General features: G+C 46.3%; 1 protein-coding gene across 3 annotated transcripts in view; it reads left to right on the top strand.

Annotated features, from left to right (window-relative positions):
- ASCC3 (activating signal cointegrator 1 complex subunit 3) overlaps positions 1–22,099 on the top strand; it is an 806,286-nt gene that overhangs the window by 332,376 nt on the left and 451,811 nt on the right. For all 3 annotated transcript variants that reach the window (XM_075597525.1, XM_075597526.1, XM_075597527.1), the window contains one exon: positions 5,300–5,476. In XM_075597525.1, the coding sequence (XP_075453640.1) occupies positions 5,300–5,476 (177 nt within the window). The remainder of the gene's footprint in view (positions 1–5,299; positions 5,477–22,099) is intronic.

The following is a 22,099-nucleotide window of genomic DNA, read 5'->3' as shown; positions in this document are numbered from 1 at the left end:
TATTGTTTAAGGAATTGTGAGGTTTGTTTGTGTAGCTATTGCTTTACATTGCTCATTTCAAGGATACTGTCCATTGCCTTTGATAATCAAAAGCAAGATTTTGGTTAAGTGAATCTTCTCAACCAATTACTATTAAAGGGATGACTCTCTATAATCACAGCTGTAAAGCACTAAAACGGTACCACCTTTGTCTGATGGCTTTATGATATCCATATCTGAATCTAAACGAGTACATGAAATGCAACTCTTGTCATATGTCTTGGTCTCGATGTATGCTTGTAAATGTGTAAATAATTTTTAACTAGGAGCTTACAGAGGATTTTTTTTATAAATGGAATAGATCAGCATGATAAGCTGAATTAGTGTTCAAGAGTCATAGGAATAGGTTATTGTACTGCACTTGACGGCAATCAATTCAGACAGAAAATTATTTTAAGTTAAACAATTTTCAAAGGTTCATGACGTAAATGCAGTGTTCCCTATCACTGATGAGCATAGAACACCATCAGGGTAAACACATGAGGCATTCCTATGATCTCAGGGGACTTTGCATGTTTCTCAGCTCTCCCTTGTTACAGAGCTAGGGCACGATGGAAAGACATTATTTTGTGTCTTTTTTGGTGCAGTAAGCCTTAGAAGTGTTTGGCAAAGGGGCAGGAATATCTTAAATGGTAAACCCAGAAATGTGTTAAAAACGTTTGTTGGCACAAGGGAAAACCTTTTGGATTGTGTCATTCGTACTGCACATGCCAACTATCTGTTGGAAAGAATAAACATTAGTGTGTATCTGTCAGCCCATTTGTGTATTGGCCTCCGACCCCAACGCTGTTTGTCTCTGCTTGTGCGTTCCCTTCTGTGTTGTCCTCTGAGAAGGTAAGGGGTTTCCTTTATTACCTTCCCATTGCTAAATAACCTAAAGCATACTACATACTCTGTCACTTATGTTGGTGTTTAAGTTAGTGGCACCTCTTCTTGAAGACTCTTGTTTGAGCCTCAGATGTATTCCAATGGTTCTGTAGTTTTGTTCCCTTTATGTTTTATTCATTAGTTTATGGTGGGTGAATAGCATATTGGTTAAGGCTCTGGCCTGTGTAGTAGGCAGACAGTGGCACTTTGGTGACTGCAACTACAATACGGCTAAGGCCCCGCTCCCTCAGTCAGCGCGCCCGCGCTGCAGACAGGCGGGGCGCTGACAGACACACCGATATGCGGTCTGTAGGGAGCCGGGAGGGGGGCGGGATCTGATCGTGGTGCCGTCCACCCCCCCACACACATACACATACACACACATACACACATACATACATACACACACACACACACACACACATACATACATACACACACACTCACACACTTTAACCCGCAGCTCCTTCCCTGCTCCCCGCCCAGGGCGCCTCCCATCTAGCTCCTTCCCTCCCCTCCTCCCCATTGGCTGACTCGCGTACCACGTGACACATCAGCGCCGAAAATTACAAGATTCTTGCAGCATCGGCCGGCTGACGCGTCACAGTACGTAGTCAGCCCTGCCGGAAGGAGACAGCGGGGGCAGGGGCCATTCGGACAGAGGTCTGGTGGTTCGCGGCCGCTCGCCCCGCCGGCCACAGCGGGTTCGCAGCCTAAGGCTGCGTCCATAGTGAAACGCGCTAGCTTCCGTGCTTCTTCTACCTCCCGGCGCCAAACTTCAAAAACAAACTTGTTTGTATTGTGAAGCACCCCTCTCCTTGTAGCGCATGCACTAGTGCAAACCATGCGCATATGCATTGGCATCCTAGTGTTTGTTTCGGCACGAGCTACATAGCCTGCGCCGTATCCTTCACTATGGACAAAGCCTAAGTAATAATGCACACTGATGTTGCAGTGCACTCTACCTCAGACGCACTTAGATGTAGAGCTGCATTCTGAAGGTCATGTGGTGTCAAACTTCAACTAATATATTTGGTTTACATGCTTGTATTAGTACCAAAGGACTACTCCTGTCGTAATTAAAACAAAAATAATCACAAATTGTCGACTGATTGCCAAAGCTGTAGTCAACACTTGCTGTTGTGCTTGACATTTTCTGTAGTAATTTAGATTATACTTCAAATGTATTCCTCTCTTAATACAACCAAATTATGCCCTTCAAGTGTGACATTATAATTATATCTAAAGATATAGTTTGTAATCTGTTTTGATATTGAAAGTATGACTAACATAATTAGGATTAACACATTTTGTTTGCATAAATTAGTTAATACATGTGTTCCACATTCTAAGCGCAAAGTAACAAGTAACATATATCTATATATATATATCTAATATATATATATATATATATATATATATATATATATATATATATATATATATATCTATATATATATATATCTATATATATATATATATAGATATATATATATATATCATACAGTGCTTCCACTGCAGCAATTGATTCTGGGAAATTACATGCAAATGAGCACTCGTGTAACATTTTGCCTGAAATCCATTTTTACATGGAACCTTTATAAGCAAATGCTCTGCTGTTCACATAGCTTTTAAGCACAGCATGTGACTAGATGCAAAGCCAGTCAAACCACTCACAGGCAGCTGTTTCGACCTTGTGTTCGCATCAGTTGGTTGTACTGGCTTTGCAATTTTTAAAAAGGTTTACCATACAGAATTTAAGTTAAGGTGGGTGAAAAAGGCATCAAAACCCCTCCACTGTTAGCATATAGCCAATAAAGAATATCACTTGTGAGCACATTCACATGTCTTTGCATATCAAAAACAGAGCTCCTTATACTTTCTCCCATATCTGGCCCTACTACCTTCTTCCACATTGCTGTTGGAAGTACCATCATTCACCCAGTAGCCCAAGCACGCTGCCTAGGGATCACACTCGACTCCTCTCTCACATTCGCCTCTCACATTCAAAACATATCTAACACCTGTCGCTTTTTCCTCCGCAATATTACACAGATACGCTGTTTCTTCTGTTGCTTGACTGCTAAAACTCTGACTCACCCCTCATTCTCTCACATCTCGATTACTGTAACCTCCTGCTGTCCAGCCTTCCGGCCTCTCACCTGTCTCCCTTAAAATCTATCCTAAACGCTGCTGCCAGAATCACTCTACTATTTCCTAAATCTGTCTCCACGTCTCCCCTGCTGTAATCACTGCCCTGGCTTCCAATAAAATCCCGCATCTCGCACTTAATTCTCCTCCTAACTTTTAAAGCTTTACGCTCTTCTGCTCCTTCTTACATCTCAGCCCTAATTTCTCGCTATGCACCATCCCGACTCTTGCATTCTGCTCATGGATATCTTCTCTCTACCCCCTTTGTATCTAAAGCCCTCTCTCGCCTTAAACCTTTCTCGTTGACTGCCCCACGCCTCTGGAATGCCCTTCCCCTCAATACCCGACTAGCTCCCTCTCTATCCACCTTTAAGATCCACCTTAAGAAACACTTGCTTAAAGAAGCATATGAGTAACACTGTGTCTAATACTATCCATGATACATAAAGCTTGGCCCCCTGCAGACGCACTTACCTGAATGCCCTCCTACTGTCTCTGTACGTTCTCCCTAGCAATTAGATTGTAAGCTCTTCAGAGCAGGGACTCTTCTTCCACAATGTTACTTTTATGTCTGAAGCACCTATTCCCATGATCTGTTATTTGTATTATTTGTTATTTATATGATTGTCACATGTATTAAAGCTGCAGTTCAGTCCTTTTTTTTTTTTTTTTACTTCAATAGTTTCATGTGGGCAATCTCTAATTACCTAAAGAACTGCATAGCTGCCGGTCAATTCGTTCTCCGTCTATTGATCGGCAAAGTTTGGCGACATCTTTAAATATGGGGAATGTAAATCGTTGCTATAGGAACAAGCATGCTTGTTAAAATAGAATACAAGAAAATTGGTCTTTCAACACACACACATGCAGTATATTGCCAGAACTGCAGCTTTAATATTGGGAAGTGCTATGTACACTAATGGTGCTACTGTATATAAATAAAGACATACATTCATATATTTCCCAGAATCCCTTGCTGCAGTGGAAGCACTGTATGCTAGGTGATTATGGGGAAATAGAAAAGTACCCGGGCGCTCCCTCTAGACAAAATATAAGAAATAAATAATGAAATGTTTTCCAGAACGTAACAACCTTATGTGGTATATAAGGTTCCCATCTGCTTCTTCCTGTGACTCAAAAAACCCCGTAGGACCTATCCAGGATCCTTATTAATACAGAAAAGCAAGAGAAAAGGGGGAGCACAGGTTTGAGAGGTGATGGGAGAAATAGGTACAATTTGATTCAATCTAATATTCCTGAACTGATAGGAGCGGGAATAATGGTGTGTAAAATATTATAAACACTTACACGGCCTTGTGTAAATGCTGTCACATCAAGGTCTCTTTTCTCTCCTTCTGCCTTCTTTTTTCTCCTTCTTGTTTCTTCTTTCTCCTGTTTGTTCCTTTTGTGGGGGTTCTTCTTCCTTCGTCCAAATAATCCCCTCTTCAGTCTCCCAACTTGTTTCAATTGTGGTGTCACCCTCGAAGCAAATGGATAGAGATGGAGAAAAATTGAGGGACAGATATTGATCAAGTAAGACAATACCTTATTCAGATGTATGTAGATAATAAATGCAGAAAATACTGCAAACACTCACTCACACGGGCAAGTGTGAGTGTAATCCTGGGGGAGGTATCTTTGTCGTCCTCACCTAAGAGAGTTCACATATGGAACTCTAAATCATCCTGATAGTGGAAACAATTGTGGGGGAAGGGGGAGGGGATATAACAAAGATAGTACAAAGGGACTCACATGGCCACGTGTGAGCTCACACTGGAGTTGGTATCTTTAAACTCCTCCTTGAGGGTCCAGCACTGCTTCCAAGGGTAAGTGCTTTGTGTGTTGTAGTGGCTAAAAATGACTCTTAAATAGCGTGTACCAACTTAATCTTTAATAAAAAACAAACATAAAAAATAGTCTAAAAAACACTTAGTCCAGATGGCATAAGTGCCGAAATACAGAAAAATGGCCAGTCTTTAGGGAAATCACGCAGGTCGTCAGGCGCGCACCAGATTATGGTGAAAGGCATGGTTGCAGACATGTGAATGTGCTCACAAGTGATATTTTTTATTGGCTATATACTAACGGTGGAGGTTTTTTGTTGCCATTTTTCACCCGCCATAAGGACACTCTTAAAAGGGAAAAACAGACGACATTATGTAACGTTTTGTTGTATGACCGTTTAATCAAGCAATGCTCATCCACAGGTTGCTTAACATATTGCTTCTGTTGCTTTTTTAAGGTGGAATCAACTCAGAGTATGATCAGGATTTTGGGCCTTTCTGCTACTCTTCCAAATTACCTTGATGTGGCTACATTTCTTCATGTAAATCCTTATATTGGACTGTTCTACTTTGATGGACGTTTCCGTCCTGTTCCTCTTGGGCAAACATTTATCGGAATAAAGTCAACCAACAAGGCAAGTATGAATGTTCTTGTTCATTTAAAAACATTGTGTTTGTTCAGATGAAAAATTATACTATGTGGATTATTGCACTCCGGTCTCGGGTGTATTTTTTATGTTATCTATTGCACATGACTCATGAAATGAACAGAATTTATTTACATATCAATAATCACTCCCATTTCCTCAGTTTTCTTAGCTATAATTAGTGGAATTAATTCAAAACCTTAAAACACCATCTGTGCAAATACAGCTGCAGCCACCGGTATTCGACTACATCTTGGGAAAAACTTTGAGATTCCGATTCAAAACCTCACGAGGTGGGCCGCAGCAGCTGTAATGTCCCATCGGATTAACACACCGGGGGTCCCTGCGTTTTACTGGGACTTGCGCTGTGTGAATCCTACCTGGTCCCAGCTGTCTGTAAGAGATGTGCAGTAAGAGAGAGATTGAATCAGTCACTCTACCCGATCTTCTCTAACAGGCGATCACAAGTGTTTTATTTTAATATTACAGTATTGTAAAATGGCATCTCGTGAGCTGAACCACATTAATTTCAGGTCCGGGGACCCCCTGCTTTCCGAGTTACAGGCCCCTTTATGCGGTGCGGAGCCGGTATTCCGGTGGCTTTGTTTAAATTCTCATGGCCCACGTAATCGGGACATTTAAACCAAGTAGAGTGATACCAGCACCCCATAATGGGGCCTGGAACTCGATAAGCAGGAGGTCCCCTAACCTGAAATCAATGCGGTCCAGCTCTGGAGAACCCTGCCACAATACTGTAATATTAATGGTAGAGTGACTGAGTCATCGATGACTCCTGAAGAAGCAGAGTGTGAAACGCGTTGAGTCAGAGCTAGCTTTGTGAGAACCGGGGTTTCAGAGATACTGGCAACCGGAGCTGTGTCTACAGGCAAGACAACCTTCCGCCCTCACCTGTGACATCGTCCGGAAGTGACGCATGCGGAAGGCAGAGCAAAGACGCGAGTGAGAGGCATAGCAGCATCTACCGGTTTATTACTCTATCCCGTCGGCAGTTCTCTCCTATGAAAGTTTTTTATTGGAAAATGTGTGTGCGCCTATTATACTTTGTACTACTAATACAATTTTATGAAATAGTATACACTATTGTGGTATTTCTCTCCTATTGCATATCGGCGATCATGAACCATATACACCAAGCATGTCAAACTCGCGGGCCGCATGCGGCCCACAACGAACATATTTGCGGCCCAGCTCGCCAATATTTAACTCGCGCTGCGCGCGCTTTCTCCACAGGAGAAAAAAAAAAACCTCCCCCCTCTCCCGATTGGCTGGCGCGTGTTGGCACGCTGCCAGAATTTTGTTGGGCCCGGAGCAAGCTCTATCCGAGCTTGCATAGTGAGGCCCGCCTCTTCCTGCCTTCTGCCCGCCTCTTCCTGCTGCATGGAGCAAGTCAGGTGACTACTGCTCCATGCCTGCCTTGCTTCCTCCTTGCCCTCCTGCTCCGATTTCATCCCGGTTCCGATTTCCCGTGTGTGTCTCTGTCTGTGTGTGTGTATCTGTCTGTCTGAGTGTGTGTCTGTCTGAGTGTGTGTCTGTGAATGTGTGTCTGTGTGTGTGTGTCTCCGTGAGTGTGTCTGTGTGTGTGAGTGTGTGTGTGTGTCTGAGAGAGAGTGTGTCAGAGAGAGAGAGTGAGAGAGTGTGTCTGGGAGAGTGAGAGTGTGTCTGAAAGAGTGAGAGAGTGTGTCTGAGAGAGAGTGTGTGTCTGAGAGAGAGTGTGTGTCTGAGAGAGAGTGTGTGTCTGAGAGAGAGTGTGTGTCTGAGAGAGAGTGTGTGTGTGAGAGAGAGTGTGTGTCTGAGAGAGAGTGTGTCTGAGAGAGTGTGTGTCTGAGAGAGTGTGTGTCTGAGAGAGTGTGTGTCTGAGAGAGTGTGTGTCTGAGAGTGTGTGTGTCTGAGAGAGTGTGTGTCTGAGAGAGTGTGTGTCTGAGAGAGTGTGTGTCTGAGAGAGTGTGTGTCTGAGAGAGTGTGTGTCTGAGAGAGTGTGTGTCTGAGAGAGTGTGTGTCTGAGAGAGTGTGTGTCTGAGAGAGTGTGTGTCTGAGAGAGTGTGTGTGTCTGAGAGAGTGTGTGTGTCTGAGAGAGAGAGAGTGTGTCAGAGAGAGAGAGTGTGTCTGAGAGAGAGAGAGTGTGTCTGAGAGAGAGAGAGTGTGTCTGAGAGAGAGAGTGTGTGTCTGAGAGAGAGAGTGTGTGTCTGAGAGAGAGAGAGTGTGTCTGAGAGAGAGAGAGTGTGTCTGAGAGAGAGAGAGTGTGTCTGAGAGAGAGAGAGTGTGTCAGAGAGAGAGAGTGTGTCTGAGAGAGAGAGAGTGTGTCTGAGAGAGAGAGAGTGTGTCTGAGAGAGAGAGAGTGTGTCTGAGAGAGAGAGAGTGTGTCTGAGAGAGAGAGAGTGTGTCTGAGAGAGAGAGAGTGTGTCTGAGAGAGAGAGAGTGTGTCTGAGAGAGAGAGAGTGTGTCTGAGAGAGAGAGAGTGTGTCTGAGAGAGAGAGTGTGTCTGAGAGAGAGAGAGTGTGTCTGAGAGAGAGTGTGTCTGAGAGAGAGTGTGTCTGAGAGAGTGTGTGTCTGAGAGAGTGTGTGTGTCTGAGAGAGTGTGTGTGTCTGAGAGAGTGTGTGTGTCTGAGAGAGTGTGTGTGTCTGAGAGAGAGTGTGTGTCTGAGAGAGAGTGTGTGTCTGAGAGAGAGTGTGTGTCTGAGAGAGAGTGTGTGTCTGAGAGAGAGTGTGTGTCTGAGAGAGAGTGTGTGTCTGAGAGAGAGTGTGTGTCTGAGAGAGAGTGTGTGTCTGAGAGAGAGTGTGTGTCTGAGAGAGAGTGTGTGTCTGAGAGAGAGAGTGTGTGTCTGAGAGAGAGAGTGTGTCTGAGAGAGAGAGTGTGTCTGAGAGAGAGAGAGTGTGTCTGAGAGAGAGAGAGTGTGTCTGAGAGAGAGAGAGTGTGTCTGAGAGAGAGAGAGTGTGTCTGAGAGAGAGAGAGTGTGTCTGAGAGAGAGAGAGTGTGTCTGAGAGAGAGAGAGTGTGTCTGAGAGAGAGAGAGTGTGTCTGAGAGAGAGAGAGAGTGTGTCTGAGAGAGAGAGTGTGTCTGAGAGAGAGAGAGAGTGTGTCTGAGAGAGAGAGAGTGTGTCTGAGAGAGAGAGAGTGTGTCTGAGAGAGAGAGTGTGTCTGAGAGAGAGAGAGTGTGTCAGAGAGAGAGAGAGAGTGTGTCAGAGAGAGAGAGAGAGTGTGTCAGAGAGAGAGAGAGAGTGTGTCAGAGAGAGAGAGAGAGTGTCAGAGAGAGAGAGAGAGTGTCAGAGAGAGAGAGTGTGTCAGAGAGAGAGAGAGTGTGTCAGAGAGTGTGTGTCTGAGAGTGTGTGTGTGTCTGAGAGTGTGTGTCTGAGAGTGTGTGTCTGAGAGAGTGTGTCTGAGAGAGAGTGTGTCTGAGAGAGAGTGTCTGAGAGAGAGTGTGTCTGAGAGAGAGTGTGTCTGAGAGAGAGTGTGTCTGAGAGAGAGTGTGTCTGAGAGAGAGTGTGTCTGAGAGAGAGTGTGTCTGAGAGAGAGTGTGTCTGAGAGAGAGTGTGTCTGAGAGAGAGTGTGTCTGAGAGAGAGTGTGTCTGAGAGAGAGTGTGTCTGAGAGAGTGTGTCTGAGAGAGAGTGTGTCTGAGAGAGAGTGTGTCTGAGAGAGAGTGTGTCTGAGAGAGAGTGTGTCTGAGAGAGAGTGTGTCTGAGAGAGAGTGTGTCTGAGAGAGAGTGTGTCTGAGAGTGTGTCTGAGAGAGAGTGTGTCTGAGAGTGTGTCTGAGAGAGTGTGTGTCTGAGAGAGAGTGTGTCTGAGAGAGAGTGTGTCTGAGAGAGAGTGTGTCTGAGAGAGAGTGTGTCTGAGAGAGAGTGTGTCTGAGAGAGAGTGTGTCTGAGAGAGAGTGTGTCTGAGAGAGAGTGTGTCAGAGAGAGTGTGTCAGAGAGAGTGTGTCTGAGAGAGTGTGTGTGTCTGAGAGAGTGTGTGTGTCTGAGAGAGAGTGTGTGTCTGAGAGAGAGTGTGTGTCTGAGAGAGAGTGTGTGTCTGAGAGAGAGTGTGTGTCTGAGAGAGAGTGTGTGTCTGAGAGAGAGTGTGTGTCTGAGAGAGAGTGTGTGTCTGAGAGAGAGTGTGTGTCTGAGAGAGGTGTGTGTCTGAGAGAGTGTGTGTCTGAGAGAGAGAGAGAGAGTGTGTCTGAGAGAGAGAGAGAGTGTGTCTGAGAGAGAGAGAGAGTGTGTCTGAGAGAGAGAGAGAGTGTGTCTGAGAGAGAGAGAGAGTGTGTCTGAGAGAGAGAGAGAGTGTGTCTGAGAGAGAGAGAGAGTGTGTCTGAGAGAGAGAGAGAGAGAGTGTCTGAGAGAGAGAGAGAGTGTGTCTGAGAGAGAGAGAGAGTGTGTCTGAGAGAGAGAGTGTGTCTGAGAGAGAGAGAGAGTGTGTCAGAGAGAGAGAGTGTGTCAGAGAGAGAGAGAGTGTGTCTGAGAGAGAGTGTGTGTCTGAGAGAGAGTGTGTGTCTGAGAGAGTGTGTGTCTGAGAGAGTGTGTGTCTGAGAGAGTGTGTGTCTGAGAGAGTGTGTGTCTGAGAGAGAGAGAGAGTGTGTCTGAGAGAGAGAGAGAGTGTGTCTGAGAGAGAGAGAGAGTGTGTCTGAGAGAGAGAGAGAGAGAGAGTGTGTCTGAGAGAGAGAGAGAGTGTGTCTGAGAGAGAGAGAGAGTGTGTCTGAGAGAGAGAGAGAGTGTGTCTGAGAGAGAGAGAGAGAGAGTGTCTGAGAGAGAGAGAGAGTGTGTCTGAGAGAGAGAGAGAGTGTGTCTGAGAGAGAGAGTGTGTCTGAGAGAGAGAGAGAGTGTGTCTGAGAGAGAGAGAGAGTGTGTCTGAGAGAGAGAGAGAGTGTGTCTGAGAGAGAGAGAGTGTGTCTGGATGTCTGAGAGAGAGAGAGTGTGTCTGAGAGAGAGAGAGAGAGAGAGTGTGTCTGAGAGAGAGAGAGAGTGTGTCTGAGAGAGAGAGAGAGTGTGTCTGAGAGAGAGAGAGAGTGTGTCTGAGAGAGAGAGAGAGAGAGTGTCTGAGAGAGAGAGAGAGTGTGTCTGAGAGAGAGAGAGAGTGTGTCTGAGAGAGAGAGTGTGTCTGAGAGAGAGAGAGAGTGTGTCTGAGAGAGAGAGAGAGTGTGTCTGAGAGAGAGAGAGAGTGTGTCTGAGAGAGAGAGAGTGTGTCTGGATGTCTGAGAGAGAGAGAGTGTGTCTGAGAGAGAGAGAGTGTGTCTGAGAGAGAGAGAGTGTGTCTGAGAGAGAGAGTGTGTCTGAGAGAGAGAGTGTGTCTGAGAGAGAGAGTGTGTCTGAGAGAGAGAGTGTGTCAGAGAGAGAGAGAGTGTGTCAGAGGAGAGAGAGAGTGTGTGTCAGGGAGAGAGAGAGTGTGTCTGGATGGTCTGAGAGAGAGAGTGTGTCTGAGAGAGAGTGTGTCTGAGAGAGAGAGAGTGTGTCTGAGAGAGAGTGTGTCTGAGAGAGAGTGTGTCTGAGAGAGAGTGTGTCTCTGAGAGAGAGAGTGTGTCTGAGAGAGAGAGAGTGTGGTCTGAGAGAGAGAGAGTGTGTCTGAGAGAGAGAGAGTGTGTCTGAGAGAGAGAGAGTGTGTCTGAGAGAGAGAGAGTGTGTCTGAGAGAGAGAGAGTGTGTCAGAGAGAGAGAGAGTGTGTCAGAGAGAGAGAGTGTGGTCAGAGAGAGAGAGAGTGTGTGTCAGAGAGAGAGAGAGAGAGTGTGTCAGAGAGAGAGAGAGTGTGTCAGAGAGAGAGAGAGAGTGTGTCAGAGAGAGAGAGAGAGTGTGTCAGAAAGAGAGAGAGAGTGTGGTCAGAAAGAGAGAGAGAGTGTGTCTGAGAGAGAGAGAGTGTCTGAGAGAGAGAGAGAGTGTCTGAGAGAGAGAGAGTGTCTGAGAGAGAGAGAGTGTCTGAGAGAGAGAGTGTGTCTGAGAGAGAGAGAGTGTGTCTGAGAGAGAGAGAGTGTGTCTGAGAGAGAGAGAGTGTGTCTGAGAGAGAGAGAGGTGTGTCTGAGAGAGAGAGAGTGTGTCTGAGAGAGAGAGAGTGTGTCTGAGAGAGAGAGAGTGTGTCTGAGAGAGAGAGAGTGTGTCCTGAGAGAGAGAGAGTGTGTCTGAGAGAGAGAGAGAGTGTGTCTGAGAGAGAGAGAGTGGTGTCTGAGAGAGAGAGAGTGTGTCTGAGAGAGAGAGAGTGTGTCTGAGAGAGAGAGTGTGTCAGAGAGAGAGAGAGTGTGTCAGAGAGAGAGAGAGTGTGTCAGAGAGAGAGAGAGTGTGTCAGAGAGAGAGAGTGTGTCAGAGAGAGAGAGTGTGTCAGAGAGAGAGAGTGTGTCAGAGAGAGAGAGAGTGTGTCAGAGAGAGAGAGAGTGTGTCAGAGAGAGAGAGAGTGTGTCAGAGAGAGAGAGAGTGTGTCAGAGAGAGAGAGAGTGTGTCAGAGAGAGAGAGAGAGTGTCAGAAAGAGAGAGAGAGTGTGTCAGAGAGAGAGAGAGAGTGTCAGAGAGAGAGAGTGTGTCAGAGAGAGGAGAGAGTGTGTCAGAGAGTGTGTGTCTGAGAGTGTGTGTGTGTCTGAGAGTGTGTGTCTGAGAGTGTGTGTCTGAGAGTGTGTGTCTGAGAGTGTGTGTCTGAGAGAGTGTGTCTGAGAGAGTGTGTGTCTGAGAGAGAGTGTGTCCTGAGAGAGAGTGTGTCTGAGAGAGAGTGTGTCTGAGAGAGAGTGTGTCTGAGAGAGAGTGTGTCTGAGAGAGATGTGTCTGAGAGAGAGTGTGTCTGAGAGAGAGTGTGTCTGAGAGAGTGTGTGTCTGAGAGAGTGTGTCTGAGAGAGTGTGTCTGAGAGAGTGTGTCTGAGAGAGAGTGTGTCTGAGAGAGAGTGTGTCTGAGAGAGTGTGTCTGAGAGAGAGAGAGAGTGTGTCTGAGAGAGAGAGAGAGGAGTGTGTCTGAGAGAGAGAGAGAGAGAGAGGTGTGTGTCAGGGAGAGAGAGAGTGTGTCTGGATGTCTGAGAGAGAGAGTGTGTCTGAGAGAGAGTGTGTCTGAGAGAGAGAGAGTGTGTCTGAGAGAGAGTGTGTCTGAGAGAGAGTGTGTCTGAGAGAGAGAGAGTGTGTCTGAGAGAGAGAGAGTGTGTCTGAGAGAGAGAGAGTGTGTCTGAGAGAGAGAGAGTGTGTCTGAGAGAGAGAGAGAGAGAGAGTGTGTGTCTGAGAGAGAGAGAGAGTGGTGTCTGAGAGAGAGAGAGAGTGTGTCTGAGAGAGAGAGTGTGTCTGAGAGAGAGAGAGAGTGTGTCTGAGAGAGAGAGAGAGTGTGTCTGAGAGAGAGAGAGAGTGTGTCTGAGAGAGAGAGAGAGAGTGTGTCTGAGAGAGAGAGAGAGTGTGTCTGAGAGAGAGAGAGAGTGTGTCAGAGAGAGAGAGAGAGAGAGTGTGTCTGAGAGAGAGAGAGAGAGAGTGTGTCTGAAAGAGAGAGAAAGTGTGTCTGAGAGAGAGAGAGAGAGTGTGTCTGAGAGAGAGAGAGAGTGTGTCTGAGAGAGAGAGAGAGTGTGTCTGAGAGAGAGAGAGAGAGAGTGTGTCTGAGAGAGAGAGAGTGTGTCTGAGAGAGAGAGAGTGTGTCTGAGAGAGAGAGAGTGTGTCTGAGAGAGAGAGAGTGTGTCTGAGAGAGAGAGAGTGTGTGTGAGAGAGAGAGAGTGTGTGTGAGAGAGAGAGTGTGTGTGAGAGAGAGTGTGTGTGTGAGAGAGAGTGTGTGTGAGAGAGAGAGAGTGTGTGTGAGAGAGAGAGTGTGTCTGAGAGAGAGAGAGAGAGTGTGTCTGAGAGAGAGAGAGAGAGAGAGTGTGTGTCAGGGAGAGAGAGAGTGTGTCTGGATGTCTGAGAGAGAGAGTGTGTCTGAGAGAGAGTGTGTCTGAGAGAGAGAGAGTGTGTCTGAGAGAGAGTGTGTCTGAGAGAGAGTGTGTCTGAGAGAGAGAGAGTGTGTCTGAGAGAGAGAGAGTGTGTCTGAGAGAGAGTGTGTCTGAGAGAGAGAGAGAGAGAGAGTGTGTGTCTGAGAGAGAGAGAGTGTGTCTGAGAGAGAGAGAGAGAGTGTGTCTGAGAGAGAGAGAGAGTGTGTCTGAGAGAGAGAGAGAGTGTGTCTGAGAGAGAGAGTGTGTCTGAGAGAGAGAGAGAGTGTGTCTGAGAGAGAGAGAGAGAGTGTGTCTGAGAGAGAGAGAGTGTGTCTGAGAGAGAGAGAGAGTGTGTCAGAGAGAGAGAGAGAGAGAGTGTGTCTGAGAGAGAGAGAGAGAGAGAGAGAGAGTGTGTCTGAAAGAGAGAGAAAGTGTGTCTGAGAGAGAGAGAGAGTGTGTCTGAGAGAGAGAGAGAGTGTGTCTGAGAGAGAGAGAGAGTGTGTCAGAGAGAGAGAGAGAGAGTGTGTCTGAGAGAGAGAGAGTGTGTCTGAGAGAGAGAGAGTGTGTCTGAGAGAGAGAGAGTGTGTCTGAGAGAGAGAGAGTGTGTGTGAGAGAGAGAGAGTGTGTGTGAGAGAGAGAGTGTGTGTGAGAGAGAGTGTGTGTGTGAGAGAGAGTGTGTGTTGGAGAGAGAGAGAGTGTGTGTGAGAGAGAGAGTGTGTGTGAGAGAGAGAGTGTGTGTGAGAGAGAGAGTGTGTGTGAGAGAGAGAGTGTGTGTGAGAGAGAGAGTGTGTGAGAGAGAGTGTGTGTGTCTGAGAGAGACTGTGTGTGTCTGAGAGAGACTGTGTGTGTCTGAGAGAGACTGTGTGTGTCTGAGAGAGAGAGTGTGTGTCTGAGAGAGAGAGTGTGTCTGGATGTCTGAGAGAGAGAGAGTGTGTCTGGATGTCTGAGAGAGAGAGAGTGTGTCTGGATGTCTGAGAGAGAGAGAGTGTGTCTGGATGTCTGAGAGAGAGAGAGTGTGTCTGGATGTCTGAGAGAGAGAGAGTGTGTCTGGATGTCTGAGAGAGAGAGAGTGTGTCTGAGAGAGAGAGTGTGTCTGAGAGAGAGAGTGTGTCTGAGAGAGAGAGTGTGTCTGAGAGAGAGAGTGTGTCTGAGAGAGAGAGTGTGTCTGAGAGAGAGTGTGTGTCTGAGAGAGAGTGTGTGTCTGAGAGAGAGAGAGTGTGTCTGGATGTCTGAGAGAGAGAGAGTGTGTCTGGATGTCTGAGAGAGAGAGAGTGTGTCTGAGAGAGAGTGAGTGTGTCTGAGAGAGAGTGTGTGTCTGGATGTCTGAGAGAGAGAGAGTGTGTCTGAGAGAGAGAGTGTGTCTGAGAGAGAGAGTGTGTCTGAGAGAGAGTGTGTGTGTCTGAGAGAGAGTGTGTGTGTCTGAGAGAGTGTGTGTGTCTGAGAGAGAGTGTGTGTCTGAGAGAGCGAGTGTGTCTGAGAGAGAGTGTGTCTGGATGTCTGAGAGAGAGAGAGTGTGTCTGGATGTCTGAGAGAGAGAGAGTGTGTCTGAGAGAGAGAGAGAGAGTGTGTGTCTGAGAGAGAGAGAGTGTGTGTCTGAGAGAGAGAGTGTGTCTGGATGTCTGAGAGAGAGAGAGTGTGTGTCTGGATGTCTGAGAGAGAGAGTGTGTGTCTGAGAGAGAGTGTGTCTGAGAGAGAGAGTGTGTCTGAGAGAGTGTGTGTCTGAGAGAGAGTGTGTGTGTCTGAGAGAGAGTGTGTGTCTGAGAGAGCGAGTGTGTCTGAGAGAGAGTGTGTCTGGATGTCTGAGAGAGAGTGTGTGTCTGAGAGAGAGAGTGTGTCTGAGAGAGTGTGTCTGAGAGAGAGAGAGTTTGTCAGAGAGAGAGAGTGTGTCTGAGAGAGAGAGAGTGTGTCTGAGAGAGAGAGAGTGTGTCTGAGAGAGAGAGAGTTTGTCAGAGAGAGAGAGTGTGTCTGAGAGAGAGAGAGTGTGTCTGAGAGAGAGAGAGTGTGTCTGAGAGAGAGAGTGTGTCTGAGAGAGAGAGAGTGTGTCTGAGAGAGAGAGTGTGTCTGAGAGAGAGAGAGTGTCTGAGAGAGAGAGAGTGTGTCTGAGAGAGAGAGTGTGTCTGAGAGAGAGAGTGTGTCTGAGAGAGAGAGAGTGTCTGAGAGAGAGAGAGTGTCTGAGAGAGAGAGTGTGTCTGAGAGAGAGAGAGTGTCTGAGAGAGAGAGAGTGTCTGAGAGAGAGAGAGTGTCTGAGAGAGAGAGAGTGTGTCTGAGAGAGAGAGAGTGTGTCTGAGAGAGAGAGAGTGTGTCTGAGAGAGAGAGAGTGTGTCTGAGAGAGAGAGAGTGTGTCTGAGAGAGAGAGAGTGTGTCTGAGAGAGAGAGAGTGTGTCTGAGAGAGAGAGAGTGTGTCTGAGAGAGAGAGAGTGTGTCTGAGAGAGAGAGAGTGTGTCTGAGAGAGAGAGAGTGTGTCTGAGAGAGAGAGTGTGTCTGAGAGAGTGTGTCTGAGAGAGAGAGAGTGTGTCTGAGAGAGAGAGTGTGTCTGAGAGAGAGAGTGTGTCTGAGAGAGAGAGTGTATCTGAGAGAGAGTGTGTCTGAGAGAGAGAGTGTCTGAGAGAGAGAGTGTCTGAGAGAGAGAGTGTCTGAGAGAGAGAGTGTCTGAGAGAGAGAGTGTCTGAGAGAGAGTGTCTGAGAGAGAGAGTGTCTGAGAGAGAGAGTGTCTGAGAGAGAGAGTGTCTGAGAGAGAGAGTGTCTGAGAGAGAGAGTGTCTGAGAGAGAGAGTGTCTGAGAGAGAGAGTGTCTGAGAGAGAGTGTGTCAGAGAGAGAGAGAGAGAGAGAGAGTGTGTGTTTGAGAGAGTCTGTCTCAGAGAGAGAGTGTGTGTCTGAGAGAGAGAGTGTGTCTGAGAGAGAGTGTGTCTGAGAGAGAGAGAGAGAGAGAGTGTGTGTGTCAGAGAGAGAGAGAGTGTGTCAGAGAGAGTGTGTCAGAGAGAGAGAGAGAGTGTGTCTGAGAGAGTGTGTCTGAGAGAGTGTGTCTGAGAGAGTGTGTCTGAGAGAGAGTGTGTCTGAGAGAGAGTGTGTCTGAGAGAGAGTGTGTCTGAGAGAGTGTGTCTGAGAGAGTGTGTCTGAGAGAGTGTGTCTGAGAGAGTGTGTCTGAGAGAGTGTGTCTGAGAGAGTGTGTCTGAGAGAGTGTGTGTGTGTGTGTGTGTGTGTGTGTGTGTGTGTCTGAGTGTGTGTGTGTGTGTGTGTGTCAGAGAGAGAGAGAGAGTGTGTGTGTGTGTGTGTGTGTGTCAGAGAGTGTGTGTCTGAGAGAGAGAGTCGGAGAGGGGGAGAGAGTCGGAGGTAGAGGGGGACAGAGAGGGAGAGGGGGACAGAGAGGGAGTTTGTAGAGAATGTTGTTTTTAATTTAATTTTTTCTCTTTATTTTTTTATTATTTGAATAAGTGAATCTATATTGTGTGTGTGTGTGTGTCTGTCTGTGTGTGTGTGTGTGTCAGAGAGAGAGAGAGAGAGAGAGAGAGAGAGAGTGTGTCAGAGAGAGAGAGAGAGTGTGTGTCAGAGAGAGAGAGAGTGTGTCAGAGAGAGAGATAGTGTGTCAGAGAGAGAGAGAGAGTATGTCAGAGAGAGAGAGTGTCAGAGAGAGAGAGTGTATGAGAGAGTGTGTGTGTGTGTGTCTGAGAGAGTCGGAGGGAGAGGGGGACAGAGAGGGAAAGGGGGACAGAGAGGGAGAAGGGGAGGGAGAGGGGGACAGGGTCAGGGAGAGCGGGTCAGGGAGAGGGAGAGTGGGTCAGGGAGAGGGAGAGTGGGTCAGGGAGAGTGGGTCAGGGAGAGGGAGAGTGGGTCAGGGAGAGGGAGAGTGGGTCAGGGAGAGGGAGAGTGAGTCAGGGAGAGGGAGAGTGGGTCAGGGAGAGGGAGAGTGGGTCAGGGAGAGGGAGAGTGGGTCAGCGAGAGGGAGAGTGTCAGTCTCGAGAGTGAGAGAGAGAGTCAGAGATGCCAAGTGTCAGGAAGAAAACATTAATTTTATCGTTCTTTTTTTTTATATACTGTACTTTTCTAAATAAACCTACGTTTCTATGAAAATTGAAGTTTTTGTTTTTTTGCGGCCCACCTAAACTTAAACCTTGTTTATTTGGCCCGTGTTAGCCTTTGAGTTTGACATGCTTGATATACACTGAGGGGTATCTTGTCTTTTACCCGTCATCTGTTAAAGGGCTCCAGTCAGAGAGAGAAGAATCTCTGACATATCCATAACAGGAAGTTTTGTGAGTGCAACCTTATTAGACTCTTAGACTAACTCATTATTATCACATACTATCTGCACTATTTTTTGCTCCTTTTTTATTTCATATATCACTGGAAACATTCAGCGCTCCTCCTCAAACACAAGAAGAAAAGAAATTGTCATCATTGGGACCTGGAACAGTCCCATTTGAGGGTGTTGAGCAGCTCCAACTTCACTTTGTATACACATTTTATTATCTTTCACTATTGGGTTGGTGAAGGATTTTGTATATTACGCACATTTGAAGTTTATTCACTTTGTATTCCATTAGAAATACACTGTTATTTGTAATCACTTTAGAAGAACCCAGTCCACTCCTTTTTCCTTTGCACATTTAACTCTTAATGCCGGTTTGAACATACACTGAGAGACAGACACAGACAAGGGGGAGGTTGGGCTTGGGGTGCCGGCAGCGCAGCTGTGAGTAGCAGAGGCAGATGGAGGGCTTGTGGGTAATGCAGCCAGACACACTGCTGAATCAATCTCTCCTGTGTGGGGGCGGCACTTCCAGCAAGCAGAGCGGGGGAGGAGAGGGGCTTGTGGTGCATGCAGCCGAACACACACTGCTCCTTCTGTGTGGGGGCGGCACTTCCAAGCAGAGCGGATGGGGCGGGGGGTGCGGAGGCGCAGGGCATGCAGTGGGACACACTGCTCTGCTCCTGTGTTAGGACCGGCACTTGGAGCAAGCGGGGGGGGGGGGGGGCGGAGTTGCGGAGCAAGCGCGGGTGGCGTCGCGGGGGGGACACACTGCTGAAACCACCGATAGCAGCTTTAGGTTAAACGCTGAAAACTGCTGTGGCTTCTTCCGCAGCGCCCCCTGGCTGATTTTTTTTTCAGTACATCGATTGTAAGACGCAGTCCCATTTAAGCCATGTGAAAATGGGGAAAAAAGTGCGTCTTACTATCGAGGAAATACGGTATTCTTTCTGAAAAGACAGGTTTTAGCTGTGACTATCATGCAACTCCTGACCCTTTGATTTGCAAGCTTTCATATGTGGCCCATTAACAACTAGTTTGTCCTAAGTGAGATGCTTAATTTGGATACCTGCGTTATGATTCTTTGGAAGCTCTGTGTTTACATTTGTGTATTTCTTTCCGGAAATTAAGCCACGTATAAGTAATACAGATCTTAGTTTAGCATGGGCATACAATGCAGAATACCAGTGTACAGTGATACAAAAAATGTTAAAATTGTCGGATTTTGGTTGTATGTTAACTGAACGGAATATGGAACTTTGAGGGGGTGTCACTTTGAAGCAGCAAGATGTGAAATCTTGTATGTTTTTTTTCTTCATTCTATTAAATAAATCCGTTCTGTAGTATTAGATAATAGTGGCTGGTTTTTTAAAAAATATTTTTTATTATTCCACTCTTAATGCCATTTTTAAGGAGTTTTAAAGCATCCTTTGATTTCTATAGCAGTTTTTAACCCAGCTCTCATGCAGTTGGAGATCTTTACAACGCTTTCCTGTTTGGGATCATTTATTGTCAATGTTCCCAGCCGTTTAAGCAGCAGACTGTAACAATAGCTAATGTTACCTTCGTAATATAAGGATACATTGTAGCTGCTGAGTTACACTGACTGAATCAATCAGGATTTTTACAGATTTATAACAGGAGCACCAAATGATTGCCAGCTTAGGTAAGAATATAGAATTATACATTGTCACGTGCTTTACATATAAAAGTAAGGGGAAAAAGGAGGGGGGGAATGTAGTATTGCTGCTTTAAAGTATTTCTGTAGTCCTTTTTACTTTTGCTGTAATGAGTTTCTACTAAAGTTTGTTGAGTGCAGCTTTGAATTCAGTTCAATGTTCATATGACTGAAGAAAATCCCTTACAAAAGCCGGTATGTATAGCATTCCGTAATCACAAAGCTTTTGTTTCCAAAACCAAAAAAAATATGTTCCCTTGTAAATAATGATTTGAAGAACTGTTAAAAATGTTTGAATACGTTATTCTAAGTCATTTAACAGGACTATTGTGAATAATTGGATAAATCAACCAGAGCAATCTAACACCAAGAAAAAGGTATCATACAAAAATGAGTTAGTTTGAAAGCGCGATTGCATCTGATTACATTCTTGTCTCATTTTCTTTCATCAAGTTTCTTCGTGCCTGTCACATTCATATTGCAAGTCTCATTAGTCTAGATATTATTGCACACAGTTTTAAAACTGTTTTTGCTTCCTACCAAAATAAAGTTGGTACATATTGTTCTTCCATTAACACTAGTGCAACAACAGTGTCTCCACTGAATGTGAATAACCACTTCAGTGCTTGTAGGGCTGTGAAAGCCCGTCAGAGGAACACATTGTACGCTGGTGCCGTAAGGTGTTAAAAGATTACCTGCATCTGCATTGCAGAACAGAACGATACCTGACAACCGTGGGGGGAGTGTTTTCAAGTTTATACACAAAAGGATAATTTGCCATATGGCACTTACTGCATTGTGCATATTCCAACCTTCATTAATTGTATCAAGTATCTGTCTATAAAAACTGCCGTTGCTTCTTCTTAATTATCCTTACAGATTGCTGCACATTTGAATTAAAACGAATAGCTTGGTAAAGACTTGTACTGTAGTTGGTAGCTTAATTGTATCTCTGAAAGTTGACCTTGCTTTTACAGAATGCAAGATGACAACCAAGCTTGACCATAGAATACTTTATTTGTTTGATAGAACTAGAGCAGGCAAAGAAATGACAGACAGGCGCACTTAGGGACAATGACTCTTTAATGATAATAATATATCACAATATAAGGGAATACCAAAAAAACTAAACGAAAATGACAAATAAAAGATTAAAAAGGGGTTAAAAATGAGGGGTTAAAAACAAGCTTTAACCAACATACGGCGGAGGGATGAGGCAGGACAATACCGCATCCACAGTAGTACAAAGAAAGGATCCGGAACCGATCTACGTACATACCCAGCCAGGCAAGTAGAAGCGAAGAGCCCTGCACAACCTCCGCCTGCAAACTCCACGGGAACAGTCTCGCGTAACCTCTATGCATTTCACACTTAGTGCTTCGCCAGGAGTAAACGTGATGACGCTGTCCCTGGAGTTAAATAGCTAACCGCAGCCAATGAATACCTTTAGATCTTAATGTCTCCGGACTCGGGTATCTCTCCTGTGCTGGTGGATTTCCCCCCCCCCCTTTTTTCCCATCCTGTTTGTGATCTTTTTTGCGTGGTCAACCTTGTTTAAGGTCTCGACGGGGGGTTGTCCGGATTCAGGTCTAATCTCTGATAGTTCTTTTCTCTCCCTGTGAGGGCCCAGGAGAGCTGAGATGTCCGCGATGGGGTGGGGATCAGGACAGGCTTACGGTGATCCTTATGTTCTTTCCAATGTGATACAGCGCCTCCACACACGGCAGACTACAGCAAGGCTGCAGGCAGTCCCTACCACGACAGTCCCTACCTACCGTTGAGACATTTCTGTTTATCGTAGAACTAGAGCAGGCGTTTTACTTTTCTGGGTGTTCTATGTCAAGTGTCCCTTTGTGGATTAAGAATCTTCTTTATCCCCTTCAGCATTAAAGAGATTCATATCTGGATATCCGCGGTGCACAATTGCGAGCCAGGTGTCTGTCACTTTGTGTGTATTGCCTATTGTGCAGGACTGGTAAGAGCTGTTTCCACTGCAACCAGACATCAAGGGACATATCTTCTAATGCCAGAGTGCTGGAGTGGCCAACTTCAGTGTTTAAGGGCCACCAACAGGTCAGGTTTTAAGGCTATCCCTGTTTCAGCACAGGTGGCTCAGTAATTCTGACTGCCACCTGTGCTGAAGCAGGGATATCCCTAATATTTGGCCTGTTTGTAGCCCTTGAGTACTGGAGTTGCCACCCCTGCCATAGTGTTTCTTTTAGAATTGCACCACTTGGCAAATGTTCTTTAAATTCATTATGTCCTGCGGTCATATTACAGTGGTTGTTGTATAATTACCTATTGTGAGTTACGATTATGATAGATTATGTGAAAAATATATTTAGAAAAAGTATCTTATACTATATTAGTGAAAGCACTGTATGCCTGTCTGGATGTTCGGTGTCCCTAGGGGAAATCTCATTGGTCCCTTGGGCCGCCCGCCCCCGCACACCTCTCATTGGCCTGAGGCGGAGTGACGGGCCAAACACACACACACACACACACACACACACACACACACACACTAGGTAGGGGGGGGTGTTACATACATTAGCTTGGGGCGCACGATTATGTAGGGGGGGCGCGAGCAGCTTGCAGGGAAACCTGGGGGCGCTCCGTGCTGCTGCTTCTATGTCTGTGTCTTGCAGAGGGGGCGGGGCCAGAAGATCCGTGCTGCTGCTTCTATGTCTGTGTCTTGCAGAGGGGGCGGGGCCAGAAGATCCCTGCTGCTGCTTCTATGTCTGTGTCTTGCAGAGGGGGCGGGGCTTCTCTCTGCACACAGACAAGCCCTCCTTCTCTTCCTGTCTGCTTAACGTTTTCAGCAGCATGGGGGGTTGGGGGATCGGAGC

Source organism: Ascaphus truei, chromosome 4 (assembly GCF_040206685.1).
Source record: "Ascaphus truei isolate aAscTru1 chromosome 4, aAscTru1.hap1, whole genome shotgun sequence".
NCBI classification, from domain to species: Eukaryota; Metazoa; Chordata; class Amphibia; order Anura; family Ascaphidae; genus Ascaphus; species Ascaphus truei.
Note: the sequence above shows the minus strand (reverse complement) of the source record. Positions and strands in the feature narration are given on the sequence as shown.